This window comes from Monodelphis domestica, chromosome 4 (assembly GCF_027887165.1).
Source record: "Monodelphis domestica isolate mMonDom1 chromosome 4, mMonDom1.pri, whole genome shotgun sequence".
NCBI classification, from domain to species: domain Eukaryota; kingdom Metazoa; phylum Chordata; class Mammalia; order Didelphimorphia; family Didelphidae; genus Monodelphis; species Monodelphis domestica.
Genome location: NC_077230.1, coordinates 266224017 through 266237494, shown reverse-complemented (window position 1 = coordinate 266237494; position 13478 = coordinate 266224017). Strand labels below are relative to the sequence as shown.

The window sequence follows — 13478 nt, the reverse complement described above, 5'->3', positions numbered from 1 at the left end:
ACTGATTTCATTGAAGAGAATGACAATGAGAAGACAGCATATCAAAATAAGTGGGACATAGTCAAAGCAGTACTCAGCAGAAAATTTATATCTCAGTGCCAATAACAACAAAAAAAGGGAAATAGGAGATCAACAAATTGGGCATACAACTAAAAAAACTAGAAAAAGAAAAAATATAAAATCCTTAAAGACCAAATTGGGAATCCTAAGAATCAAAGGAAAAATAATAAAGTTGAAAGTAAAAGAACTATTGAACTAATAAATAAGACTTGGATTTGGTTCCTTGAAAAAAAAAACAAATAAAATAGATAAAGTTGGTTAGTCTAACTAAAAAAAAGAAAGAATAGAATTGATTTAACAGTATCAAAAATGCAACAACAAAAAAAAAGAGTTGCTATCACTTCCAAGGAAGAAGAAATTAGACCAATTATTAAGAGCAATTTTGCCCAATTATATGAGATATGTCCATGTGGGTTTGTATGATTGCAGAGTAGCTAGATTTTTTATTTCTTCAATTTCTTTATATTTACTTGAGCTATTTGCCTCCTTGAGCTTGGCTTTAAGGTCTTTTATTATTTCATCCTTTTCCTCTAGCATTTCTTTATGACCTGAAAATATGTAACTTGCAGTTTTTCTTAAATCTTCCAGATGTAGTGTTTCCCAATCTGGGCATTTAAGTTTAAAATATGATCTAATAGGTGTGTTACTGCCTTTCACAAATTGTCTCCTTATGTGTTGGAGATTTTGTTCAGTTAAATTTTCAGATCCAAGCACATCCTCTGCTACTTCAATAACTCTATCGAGGAACTTTGATGGATGTTCCCCACTCTCCTGTCTCAATCTCTCAAATTTTCCCCAAGTATCTGGTCTTTTTGAAAAACTTTTCATTGCCTCTAATAAGTCTTCTCTGGCCTTTCTTAGGTAACGTAGATTTTCATTATTAGATAACTCTAAGTCTGTTCCTTCCTCTGGCCATGATGTTAAATTTGAATTGTTTCTTGTTTCATCAATGGATTGTTGTTTTTCCCTTTTTGAAAATAATTCTGAGAGAAGAATTTCAGTGTCCTGGAAATCTAGAGCATAAAGCCTAATTGCTCTTTTAAATTCTTGTAAACATCTCATTGGTTCTGAAAACCAGGAAGGCATCCGTCTTTTCAGACTTTCAAGGTCAGCTGTTGTAAATGGTTTATGTGTTTTAATATGAATTATGCCGCTCTCTGGTTGTAGGCTTGTTTGATCTCTTAGTGGCAATATTGGTATTCCACCTTCAGCCCCATCTGTATTTTCTTGCTGAACTACATTGTTATTTTTAGGTATGTCTTGTTGTGTGTTAATACCTTTGCAACATTGTTTCTCTTCAGTCAGTTGCTTCATCATTTCCTTTATTTGCATTATCTCCTCCTTCGTGGCTCAAATTGTCATAGCCATTTCATTATCTTTTGCTTTTTTCCAAAAATTAGATGCACACCTTTTTTTAGGGCATAATATAATTTGGTTACGAAGAATAATGCTCCAGCATATGTGGGAATGAATGAAATCAAGCGATACATACTTATATTTAGCCATTGCAAAGTTTCATAGATGCTAAGCAGAAAATAAATATAATCTGGAATCGTGACAAAAAGTAAGTTGTAATACATATACAAGAAATATGCAATCCAGGCTAGATAACCCATGGAAGTAATAGTTTCTTTGCCGTCGTGTATCTTGAAAAGATATCTCCCAAAGAGATAATAAAAAAGGGGAAAGGGCCTTCTGGTATAAAAATATTTATAACTGCTCTTTTTGTATTGGCAAAGAATTGAAAGTTGAAAGTATATCCATCTCAAATGAGAAATGGTTGAACAAATTATGGTATATCATGGTTACTGGAAAACTATTGTGCTGGAAGAAATGATAAACAAGATGATTTCAGAAAGAGCTGGAAAGATCTATATGAACTGTTGCTTAAGCAGTACCAGGAGAACATTGTACACAGTAACAGCAATATTGTATCATGATGAAAGACTTACAATTCAGGACATTTCTAAAGGACTTATCCACCTCCAGAGAAAGAATGGTTGGAGTCAGAATGCAGACGAAAGCATGATTTTTCACTTTAGTTTTAATTTGCAAATTAAAACCCTGAAGCACCATCTCACACCTAACAGATTGGCCAATATAACAGAAAAGGAAAATAATAGATGCTAGATGGCATGTGGCAAAATTGGGACACTAAGGCACTGCTTGTGGAATTGAGAACTGATCCAACAATCTGGAGGTCTATTTGGAACTATGCCCTAAGTGCTTTATATAAGGATGATTTTAGAAGTTACGTCTTGTTATATTAGTTTAGAGATAAGAAATTGAGAAGCTGGCTTGAGAAAGAATTGGAGTTTGAAGCAGACCTAAGACAGAGAGTCAGTTTCAAATGTTGACAGGTTAATGGTTTTTCTGTGACAGTTATACACTCTGGGTGTGGCAGTTACTCTGAGGGAGTTGGGAGTTCTCTCTCTCTCTCTCTCTCTCTCTCTCTCTCTCTCTCTCTCTCTCTCTCTCTCTCTCTCTCTCTGTCAGAATCCTAAATTGGTTCTTGCTGAGACTCAGCCAGCTAACCTTTGTTATTTTTATAACTTGGAGGTGAAGTTAAGAATTATATGAGGATAATAGTGTTAATTTATTTAGAATAGTAAAAATTTGGGTTAAACAGATCAGGAAGGATCAGTGTAGCCTGTGGACACAGGAGAAGCACTTCCTTGCAGAACCAGGGAGTTTTATTTGGGTGGAGTCAGAATCCCTTAGAGTTAGAAATTCTTTTTATCCTTATATTTCAATAAATATTTTATTTTTTTATAACAAGAGGTTTTTACCATCCTTGTGTCTGGCCCTGAAGAGAAGTTCACTTATGAGCTTCACTTGACTGATATAAACTGAAGATACTTTGTGAGCATAGCAAGCAATCAAAATCAGTTTATAACCCATAATCAATCCATTGATCTCTTATTTTTACAATTTTTTGCCCATTATTTTTACAATTTAAACTATGCATACCCTTTCACCTAGCAATACCATTACTGGCTCTGTAACCCAAAGAGGTTTTTAAAAGGAGGAAAGGACCTTTTGGCATAAAAATATTCATTGCAGCTCTTTTTGTGGTGAACAAAGAATTGGAAATTGAACATAAGTCCATCAATTAGGAAATGGCTGAACAAATTGTACTACTATATAATTATGAATGGAATACTACTGTGCTGTAAGAAATGATGTGGGGGATGATTTAAGAAAGACCTGGGGGACAGCTATGTAGCTCAGTGGATTGAGAGTCAGACTCAGAGACTGGAGCTCCTGGGTTCAAATTTGACCTCAGACATTTCCTAGCTGTGTGACCCGGGGCAAGTCACTTGACCCTCACTGCCTAGCCCTTACCATTCTTCTGCCTTGGAACCAATACACATCATTGATTCTAAGACAAAAGGCAAGAGTTTAAAAAAAAGAAAAGAAAAGAAAGACCTGGAAAGACCTGCATGCAAGAACTGATGTAAAGTGAAGTAAGCAGAACCAAGAGAACATTGTATATAGTAACAGCAATATTATGTGATGATCATTTATGAATGACTTAGCTTTTCTTAGCAATGGTGATCCAAGAAAATCTTAAAGAATTCATGATGAAAAATAACATCTTCCTCTAGAGAGAGAACTGATGGAGTCTAAATGTAGACTGAGATATACTATATTTCACTTTATCTCCACACTTTTGTTTAGTTGGATTCTCTTTCACAATAAGACTAATAAGGAAAAATGTTTTACACTCTTACAACCTGTGAAATCAATATCAGATTGCTTGCCATTTCAGGGAGGAGGGAGGGAGTTAGGGTGAGATTTTGGCTCAAATTCAAAGAAAATGAAAGTCTAAAAATGTTTTTTCAGGTAATTGAATTTAAAATAAAATATTAGTAATTTTTTTCAAAAACAATCTGGTACTGACTAAGAAATAGAGGAGTGGATCAATAGAATAATTAGGAAATGAACACATAGTAGTTAATGACCATAGTAACCCAGTGTTCTGTAAATCTAAAGATCTATCTAAGCTATTAGGGAAAGAACTCACCATTTGACAATAATTGCTGGGAAAACTGGAAAACAATACAGCAGAAACTCAGCATATGCCAACATTTCACACCACATACCAAGACAAAATCAAAATGGATACTCAACTTAGAAATATAGGGTGGCATCATAAACAAATTAGAGGAACATGGAAAAGTTTACCTGTCAGACTTATGTTTAAGGGAAGATTTTGTAACCAAACAAGACAGAGAGAACATTACAATGAAATGAATAGTTTTAATAAATTTAAAAGTTTCTGTAAAAAAAAAAAACCAATGCAACCAAAGTTAGAAGGGAGATAACAAATTGGGGGTATGTGAATTTTATAGCAGGTATCTTTGACAAAGGCCTCATTTTTCAAATATATAGAGAACTGAACCAAAATTACAAGAACACACAATATTCACCAATTGACAAATAGTCTAACGATATGTACAGGCAATTCTCAGATCAAAAAAAATTTTAAATAGCCATAGTCATATGTAGAAATGATCCAAATCACTATTGATTAGAGAAATGAAAATTAAAACAACTCTGAAATACCACCTCACACTTATCAGAGGAGCTAATATGACCAAAAAGGAAAACGGATAAATGTTGCAGATGTGAGGAAATTCAGAAACTAATGCACTGTTAGTGGATCTGTGAACAGTAACCCTTCTGAAAAGCAATAAGGAATTATGCCCAAAGGTCCAAAAAAATATGCATACCATTTGGACCAAGCGACACCAATACTGGGCCTATATCCCAAAGAGATCAGAGGTAAGGAAAAATTATCTACTTGCACAAAAATCTTTTTAGCACCTTTTTTTGTAGCAAAAAATGTAGGTATGACCTCTTCAATTGGGGAATTACAAAACAAAGCCTTGGAATATGGTTGTAATGGAAAACTATTGCACCATAAAAAATGATGAACCGTATGAGTTCAGAAAAAGCAGGACTTCTATGAATTTATGCAAAATTAAGTGAACAGAACTAGGAGAATAGTGTATAAAGTAACAGAAATATTGTATAATAATCAATTGTGGACTAAATTATTATCAACAAAACAGGGTTCCAAGATAACTCCAAAGGACTTATCCTTTAGAAAATCAATAACCACAGTTAAAGAAGTTAAACCATGGGAACCAGATTGCAGATCAAAGCATACCATCCTTCATTTTATTTCCATCATGTTTTGTTTTATATATGTGATATGTGTATTCAGCCATGAGATAGGGAATATGGAAATGTGTATTGCAAGAAAACACTGATATAACCTATTTCAGACTATTTGCCAGCTAAGGGACTTTGGGAAAGGAGGGAGGGAGAGAGTCTGAATTATAAAATATTAGAAAATAATTGTCAAAAATTGTTTCTATGTGTAATCAAAAAATTCAATTAAAACAAAAGCAGAAAAAGATTTGATTCACTTTCAAAAGAGTAGTTTAAGTGGGATGGTGGGATGCATGATAGGAAGGTTTATAAAGGCAGGAGATCATATCATACAGAAATTGCTTTGCCAAGTTTGAATGTTGCATCATGCCCAGCATTCACCACTTTTCTTATACATTTCCTACTGAACAAAGGCAAAGAAAATGACACAAACATGCTGACTTGATCTACTACAAATTTATATTGCATAACCTCAACTGGGTCTTCAATGCTATGAGGCAATCCTTTTACCTACCTAATTAACTCACTATTCCATATCCTTCAGCAGCTCTTCCAAACCTTTTTATCCCTCTTCAAATCTCCCATGTCTTCCTCTCCTCCTACCCACTTCAGCTGAGAACCTTTCCTTATGCTTTACTGAAAAAAAAATTGTTGTCATTCATTTTTTTCTCCTCCACCTCCTCATCTTATATCAGCCAGATTCCTTCTAATTCTATCTCCTCTTTGAATCATGTCTCTTATGAATTAAGGTCTCTTTCCTTGCCAAGGTAGCCCTGTCTACATTAACAGCTGTTTTGAAGCTCAAATGAGATAATGCATGTCATTTCTTTCATTTTAAAAATCCTATATGTGTATCTTATTATTAAATGCCTTTTTACTTCAGCAACCCATTTCTTCTATTTAATTAGAGTCAGATCATTAATAGCAATTTCCCTTGTAATTTTTTTCCACATTTTAAATAAACTGTAAGAGCAGAGGTTGGGTTAGTGTATCTGAAGTATATCTGAAAATTACTATGACTTTAATTGCAATGCTTTGTGATAAAAGGAATCAATTTCTTTTTAAAAATAATTTACAATCAGCAAAAATAGCAAATCAAAGTACATTAAAAGAATCCAACATGACAATGTAGGTTTTATAACTGGACAGCAAATACGCTTTAATATTTGGGAAAATTCAAAATGAACATTGTCAGGAAGTTAAAATAAACTGTGATTGTGCCATTTCATCATACAGAAGATTCTTTCAAAAAAACAAAATTGGGGGACAGACAGGAGGTATTGAGTGTAGAGTCAAGAGGACCTGGGTTTCAATCTGGCCTTCGACAATTCCTAACTTTGTGATTCTGGCAAGTCACTTAACCCTATATGCCTAGCCCTGGCCCTTCTGTTTAGATTTCAGCAACTCATAAAGACCATCTTCTAAGACCTAAATGATTACAAAGCTCCTTGACAGGAGAGTAACTTCACTGCTAAGACTGAATAATAAGTACCAAAGTCAGTACTTTAGAAATCTGAAGAATCTGACCTGCATGATCTGACACATTTCTGTCACTTCTTATTATCTGCATTCATTAGGGAGGAGAATTTGTGCTCTCACACCTAGTAATCCCATAACTTAGTTTTCATTGATATTAGCCCATCTTAATTGCTGTGTTTTATTGTATTCTGAAAACGTTCTCATGCTATTTGTAACCTCATCACTCCATTCTTTCCGGTCATGATGCCTCTTTTTTTCCTCAAACATTTGCCTTACTCCGACTGCAGCATACATCTTGATAAGATCATTTTTCTTTGAACAGTGGTGAGACCAATAACCATTGCTCTTTTTCCATGGTCAGTAAAATACTTCTGCCTGGTAAATGTGCCAACTCAGGATCTTTTTTTTTTTTAACCTTTACCTTCTCTCTTGGAATCAATACTGTATATTGATTCTAAGGCAGAAGAGTGGTAAGAGCTAGGCAATGGGGGGTAAGTGACTTGCAGGACCACACAGCTAGGAAGTGTCTGAGGGCAAATTTGAATCTAGGACCTCCTGTCTATAGGCCTGACTCTCAATTGCCAACCAGCTTCCTCCCCACCCCCCAAGATGTCTTACTAGAAATGCAAATCAAAACAACTCTGAGAAACACCTCACACCTAGCCTATTGGTCAATATGACAGTGAAGGGAAATAATAAATGTTGGAGAAGATGTGGCAAAATTGAGACACTAATACACTGCTGGTGAGTTGTAAATTGATCCAACCATTTTGAAAGGCAATTTGGAATTATTATGAGCAAACAGCATTAAAAGACTGCCTGCCTTTTGATCCAGCCATAGCACTTCTGAGTTTGTACCCAACAAGAGATAATAAGGAAAAATACTTTTACAAAAATATTAATAGCCGGGGCCAGCTGGGTACCTCAGTGGATTGAGAACCAGCCCCAGAGACGGGACGTCCTAGGTTCAAATCTGGCCTCAGACACTTCCCAGCTGTGTGACCCTGGGCAAGTCACTTGACCCCCATTGCCTAGCCCTTACCACTCTTCTGCCTTGGAGCCAATACACAGTATTGACTCCAAGATGGAAGGTAAAGGTTTAAAAAAAAATATTCATAGTCACACTCTTGTGGTGGCAAAAAAAAATTGGAAAATGAGGGGATACCCTTCAATTGAGGAATGGATGAACAAATTATGGTATATGTTGGTGGTGGAATATTATTGTGCTCAAAGGAATAATAAAGTGGAGGAATTCCATGGGGACTAGAACCACTTCCAGGAATTGATGCAGAGTGAGAATAGCAGAACAAGAAAAAAGTTGTACACAGAGACTGATATACTGTGGTTCAATCAAACGTAATGGACTTCTCTACTAGCAACAATTCAATGATCCAGGACAATTCTGAGAGACCTATGAGAAAGAATGCTATCCACATTCAGAGGAAGAACTGTGGGAGCAGAAACCGAGAAGAAAAACATATGATTTATCACATGATTTGAAGGGGATATTATTGGGGAAGTAGAATCTAAATGACCACTCTATTGCAAATATTAATAATATGGAAATAGGTTTTGAACAATGCTACATGTAAAACCCAGTGGAATTACTCATCAGCTATGGGAGAGGAGAGGGAGGAGGGGAGAGAAAGAACATGAGTCATCTAACCATGGGAAAATATTCTAAATCAATTAAATAAATGAAAGTTTATAAAAAAGATAAATCTTCCCATAATTCTTAAGAGAACATCATTTAATCATCAGAAATAAAATTGAAAGGTTTCTTCTCGTGCAATAACTGGATTATTTCTTCCTCTATACCCTTCCTAAATATTGGCATACTGTTTCTTTGACAATTTCCCTGCATAGATTTGCTGGGTTATTGAATATATAAGGAGAGATGTTTTATTTTAGTTTTAGAAATAGATATACTAAGAAATAAAGGTTTTTTAAATATCTTGATTTCTTATTTAATTGCTTTTCCAGAAATCAGAGTTTGAAGTTAGCATCATAGAAAAATCAGAACTTACTTGGAAGAAGACTAGTAACATCAGTATTATAGATATTGATTTGGTAACGCATATTCAAGAGGAAAACAAAATGAGTAAATTAGAATCCAATGTTCAGGTAAGAATAAAAACTTTACCAACCTAATAGAATCCCACTTATTTGGCATTCTGAAATACAACTGACAACCAGGAAATAAGTACATGTCCTCCTGAACAAAGGCAAGAAAATGACACAATCATGACTTGATCTATTTGAAATTTATATTGCATAACCTCAACTGAGTCCTCATTGCTTCAAGGCAATCATTTTACCTACTTAATTAACTTACTATCCCATACCCTTCACAGCAGCTCTTCTAAACCTTTTCCTTCCTCTTCAAATCTGTCATATCTTCCTCTCCTCCCTCTATCTTAAGCTGAGAACTTTTTTTCATATTTAACTGAAAAAATTGAGGTCATTCATCCAGAGCTTCCTCTTTTCCCCCTTACCTCCTCATTTTACAATAACTAGTTACCTTTTAATATTAGCTTCCTCTTTTCCCCTTTACCTCCTCATTTTACAATAGCTAGTTACCTTTTAATATTATCTCCTCTCTGAATCATGTCTCTCATGATTCTCTGGATGAATGACCTCAATTTTTTGAGGTCTCTGCTTGTGAAGGTAAAACTGTTTACATCAACAACTGTTATGAAGCTCAAATATGATAATACATGTCACTTTTTTTTCATTTTTAAAGTCCCATATATGTGTCAGTTATTAAATTTTTTTTCTATAGCTCTTTTAGAGTATGGTCCTTAATAGCAATTTTCCTTGTCATTTTCTCTAAATTGTAAATAAATTATAAGACCAAAGTTTGGGATATAGTATATTTGAAAATTACTATGCCTTAATGGCTATGTTTAAAACAAAGGGAATCAAATTTTGTTTATAAATAATTTATAATCTGCAAAAATAATAAAGAGAAATAGATAAAATGAATCCAACAATTCCAGGTTGATTTCATATCTGGACAGGGTATTGTAACAGTGAAAAATGTGAGTTGCCAAGACTGTGAACTGCCAAAACTGTAAAGGATTTGGCCAAACTGTAAAGATAATTTTTAGTGTCTTGATTTAAATAAAAAATAAGTGGTCATCATGGGAAAATTCCCAAATATGAAAATACCCAAGTCAGCTGAGTTTTATGGAGATTTTAATTAATACAAATGAAGGAATTAAGGGAAGAGAGAAAGAAAAAGAAAATAGTAGAAAGGGCCTAGGCCAAATGGCCTAGGCTTGAGCCTTAAGGGAGACTAGTCAGTCTTTATCACTCACCACAAGATCGTCCCAAGCAAGCTCTCATCCTTCATTGAAATCCTCAACTCCTGAACTGAGTTCAGAGACCCTCCTCTGAACTCCTGACCTCCTCCAATTCAGCTCCCAAACTGAACTACAAAAACAAACTGAATTGAATTCTCCTTTTAAAGAAATTTTCTCTTGTGTCACCTCCCCTAAATTTTCACATCTACCATCACAGTAGACACTTTTTCCCAGGACTGCCCATTTTTAGTTCTCACCACTCTTTAGTTCTCACCTTCTCTGGGTAGACTAAAACTTCACCCCTATTTTGTTAAGCTTGCCTTTTGTAAATTGCTTGACCTTTAAGTGATTAATTTAAGCTTTATAGGTACTTAGCACCCTTTTGTATTAGATCTAAAAATAGACCACCTAGCTTAGGGTTTTTGCTTCACTATAAGTATGAGTTCAGGACTTTTCATTGTTCAATCAGGAGTTTGCAACCTTATCTTCCCCTAAGGCACTGTCTGAGCAGGGTGGAGTAATTTTAAAGTTCTCAATACATTCCTGACCAAGTACCTCCATTGTTACAATAGGGGAATAGCTTAACCAAATCTTCTAAGGTATAGTCTGAGCAATTTTAATATTCACAGTGTATGCTTTAATACTTGGGAAAATTCATAATGAATCTTATCAGGAAGGTACAAATAGACTGTGATTGTGCCATTTTATCATACAGAAGATCCTTTCATAAAAAACAAAATTTGGGTGCAGCCAGGAGGCATAGAGTAGAGAGTCAAGAGGACCTGGGTTCCAATCTAGCCTCAGACAGTTACCAGTTTTGTGACCCTGGGAAAATCACTTAACCCTATATGCCTAGCCCTGGCCCTTCTGTTTAGATTTCAGCAACTCATGAAGACTATCTCCTAAGACCTAAATGATTACAAAGTTCTTTGACACTGCTAAGACTGTGAATAAAAAATACCAAAGTAAGTACTTCAGAAATCTGAAGAATCTGGCCTGCATGTTTTGACACATTTCTGTCACTTCCTGTTATCTGCATTCATTGGGGAGAAGGAGAATTTGTGCTCTCATACTCCCAGTCATCCCATAACTCAACTTTTATTGATATTAGCCCATCTTAACTGCTGTGTTTTATTGTATTCTCAAAACTTTTTCATGCTATTTGTACCCCCATCACTCCATTCTTTCCCTTCATGATGCTTCTTTATTTCCTGAACCATCCGCCTTACTCCCACTGTAGTGTACATCATGATAAGATCATGTATACCTCCAACAGTAGTGATGTCAGTGGCCACTGTGCTTTTTTCCATGGTCAGTAAAACACTTCTGCCTGGGAAATGTGCCCACTCAGGTTAGGTCTTACTATCCCCTTTGAGAGAGATCATTATTAAACATCAGAAATAAAAAGTGGAAGGCTTTTGCTCATGCAATAACTGGATTATTTCTCTTAGGCTTCTAGAGTTTTGAGGAAGGAGAAGACAGTAAGGGGACATGGATCTTTTTCCTTTAATTTTTTTTAACTTGCTTTTCCTGGGCAATTTCCCTACATAGATTTCCATTCATTATTGACTATCTAGGGAGAGATATTTTAGTTTATTTTCAGAAATGACATACTAAGACAAAGGGTTTTTTTTAAATTTGGTGATTTCTCATTTAATTTCTTCTTTAGGCATCAGAGTTTGAAGCTAGTATCATAGAAAAATCAGAGCTTACTCAAAAGACTAGTAACATCAGTATTATAAATGTCAATTTGGTAACACATATCCAAGAGGAAAATAAAATGAGTGAATTAGAGTCCAATATTCAGGTAAGAATAAAAACTTTACCAATCTAAAAGACCCCAGGAAATAAGTATATGTTGTACTGAACAAAAGCAAGAAAATGACACAATCATGCTGACTTCATCTACTTTAAATTTATATTACATAACTTCAAATGAGTCTTCATTACTGCAAGGCAATCCTAATTAATTCCATTTCCCATATCCTTCACAGAAGTTCTTCTAAACCTTTTCATCCCTCCTTCACATCTGTCATATCTTCCTCTCCTCCCTCTCACTTCAGCTGAGAACATTTATTCATGTTTAACTGAAAAAATTGAGGTCACTCATCCAGAGCTTCCTCTTTTCCCCTCCACCTCCTCATCTTATATCAGCCAAATTCCTTTTAATAATATCTCCTCTTTGAGTCATGGTTCTTATAGATTACGATCCCTCTGCTTGTGAACCTGTCTATATTAACAAAGGTTATGAAGCTCAAATATGGTGATGCATGTCTTTTTTTTCATTTATGAAGTTCCATATTTGTATCAGTTATTATTTCAATGTCTTTTTACTTCAGCAGACCACATCTACTATTTAATTAAGAAACAGGTCCTCAATAAGGATTTCCCTTCTCATTTTCTCTGTATATTAAATAAATTGTAAGGCCAAAGCTTAGAATATAGTATAACTGAAATTACTATGCTTTCATGGATATGTTTTAAAAAATGAAAGGAATCAAATTTTATTTAAAAATAATTTACAATCTGCAAAAAATAGTAAATAAATAATATATTTAAAAATCCAAGAAGATCAGCTAGGTTTCAAAACTGGATAGTGAGTATGCTTTAATACTTGGGATAATTCATGCTGAACCTTATCAGGAAGGTACAAATAGTGATTGTGCCATTTCATTTTACAGAAGATCCTTTCATAAAACACAAAATTTGGGGGCAGCTAGGAGGCAGAGAGTATAGAGCCATGAGGACCTGGCTTCTAATCTGGCCTCAGACAGTTACCAGTTTTGTGACCCTGGGCAAGTCACTTAACCCTAATGCCTAGCCCTGGTCCTTCTGTTTAGATTTCAGCAACTCATAAAGACCATCTCCTAAGACCTAAATGATTCCAAACCTCATTAACATGAGACTACCTTCACTGCTAAGACTGTGAATAAAAAGTACCCAAGTCAGTACTTTAAAAATCTGAAGAATCCGACCTGCATGATCTGACTTTTGGTCTGACACATTTCTGTCACTTCCTGTTATCTCCATTTATTGGAGAGAAGAAGAATTTGTGCTCTCACATTCCCAGGCATCCCATAACTCAGCTTTTATTGATATTAGCCCATCTTGATTGCCGCATTTTATTGCATTCTCAAAACTTTTGCATGTTATTTGTACCCTCATCACTCTTACTCCCACTGTACTGTACATACTGATAAGATCATGTATACCCCCAATAGTAGTGAGTCCACTGGCCACTGCACTTTTTCCATGTTCAGTAAAATACTTCTGCCTGGGAGATTTGCCCACTCAGGATAGGTGTTACTATCACCTTTGACAGAGAGCATTATTTAATCATTGGAAGTAAAAGGTGGAAGGTTTTTGCTCATGCAATGAATGGATTATTTCTACCTCTGTTCCTGTTATAAATATTGGCATGATATTTATGTTGGGCTCCTAGAGTTTTGAACC

At 35.0% G+C, this 13478-nt stretch overlaps 1 protein-coding gene across 23 annotated transcripts in view; it reads left to right on the top strand.

Annotated features, from left to right (window-relative positions):
* CEP295 (centrosomal protein 295) overlaps window positions 1–13478 on the top strand; it is a 257489-nt gene that overhangs the window by 122393 nt on the left and 121618 nt on the right. For 18 of the 23 annotated variants that reach the window (XM_056794492.1, XM_056794485.1, XM_056794501.1 and 15 more), the window contains 2 exons: window positions 8704–8844; window positions 11695–11832. In XM_056794492.1, the coding sequence (XP_056650470.1) occupies window positions 8704–8844; window positions 11695–11832 (279 nt within the window). The remainder of the gene's footprint in view (window positions 1–8703; window positions 8845–11694; window positions 11833–13478) is intronic. The other 5 variants (XM_056794503.1, XM_056794504.1, XM_056794502.1 and 2 more) reach the window with 1 other exon arrangement.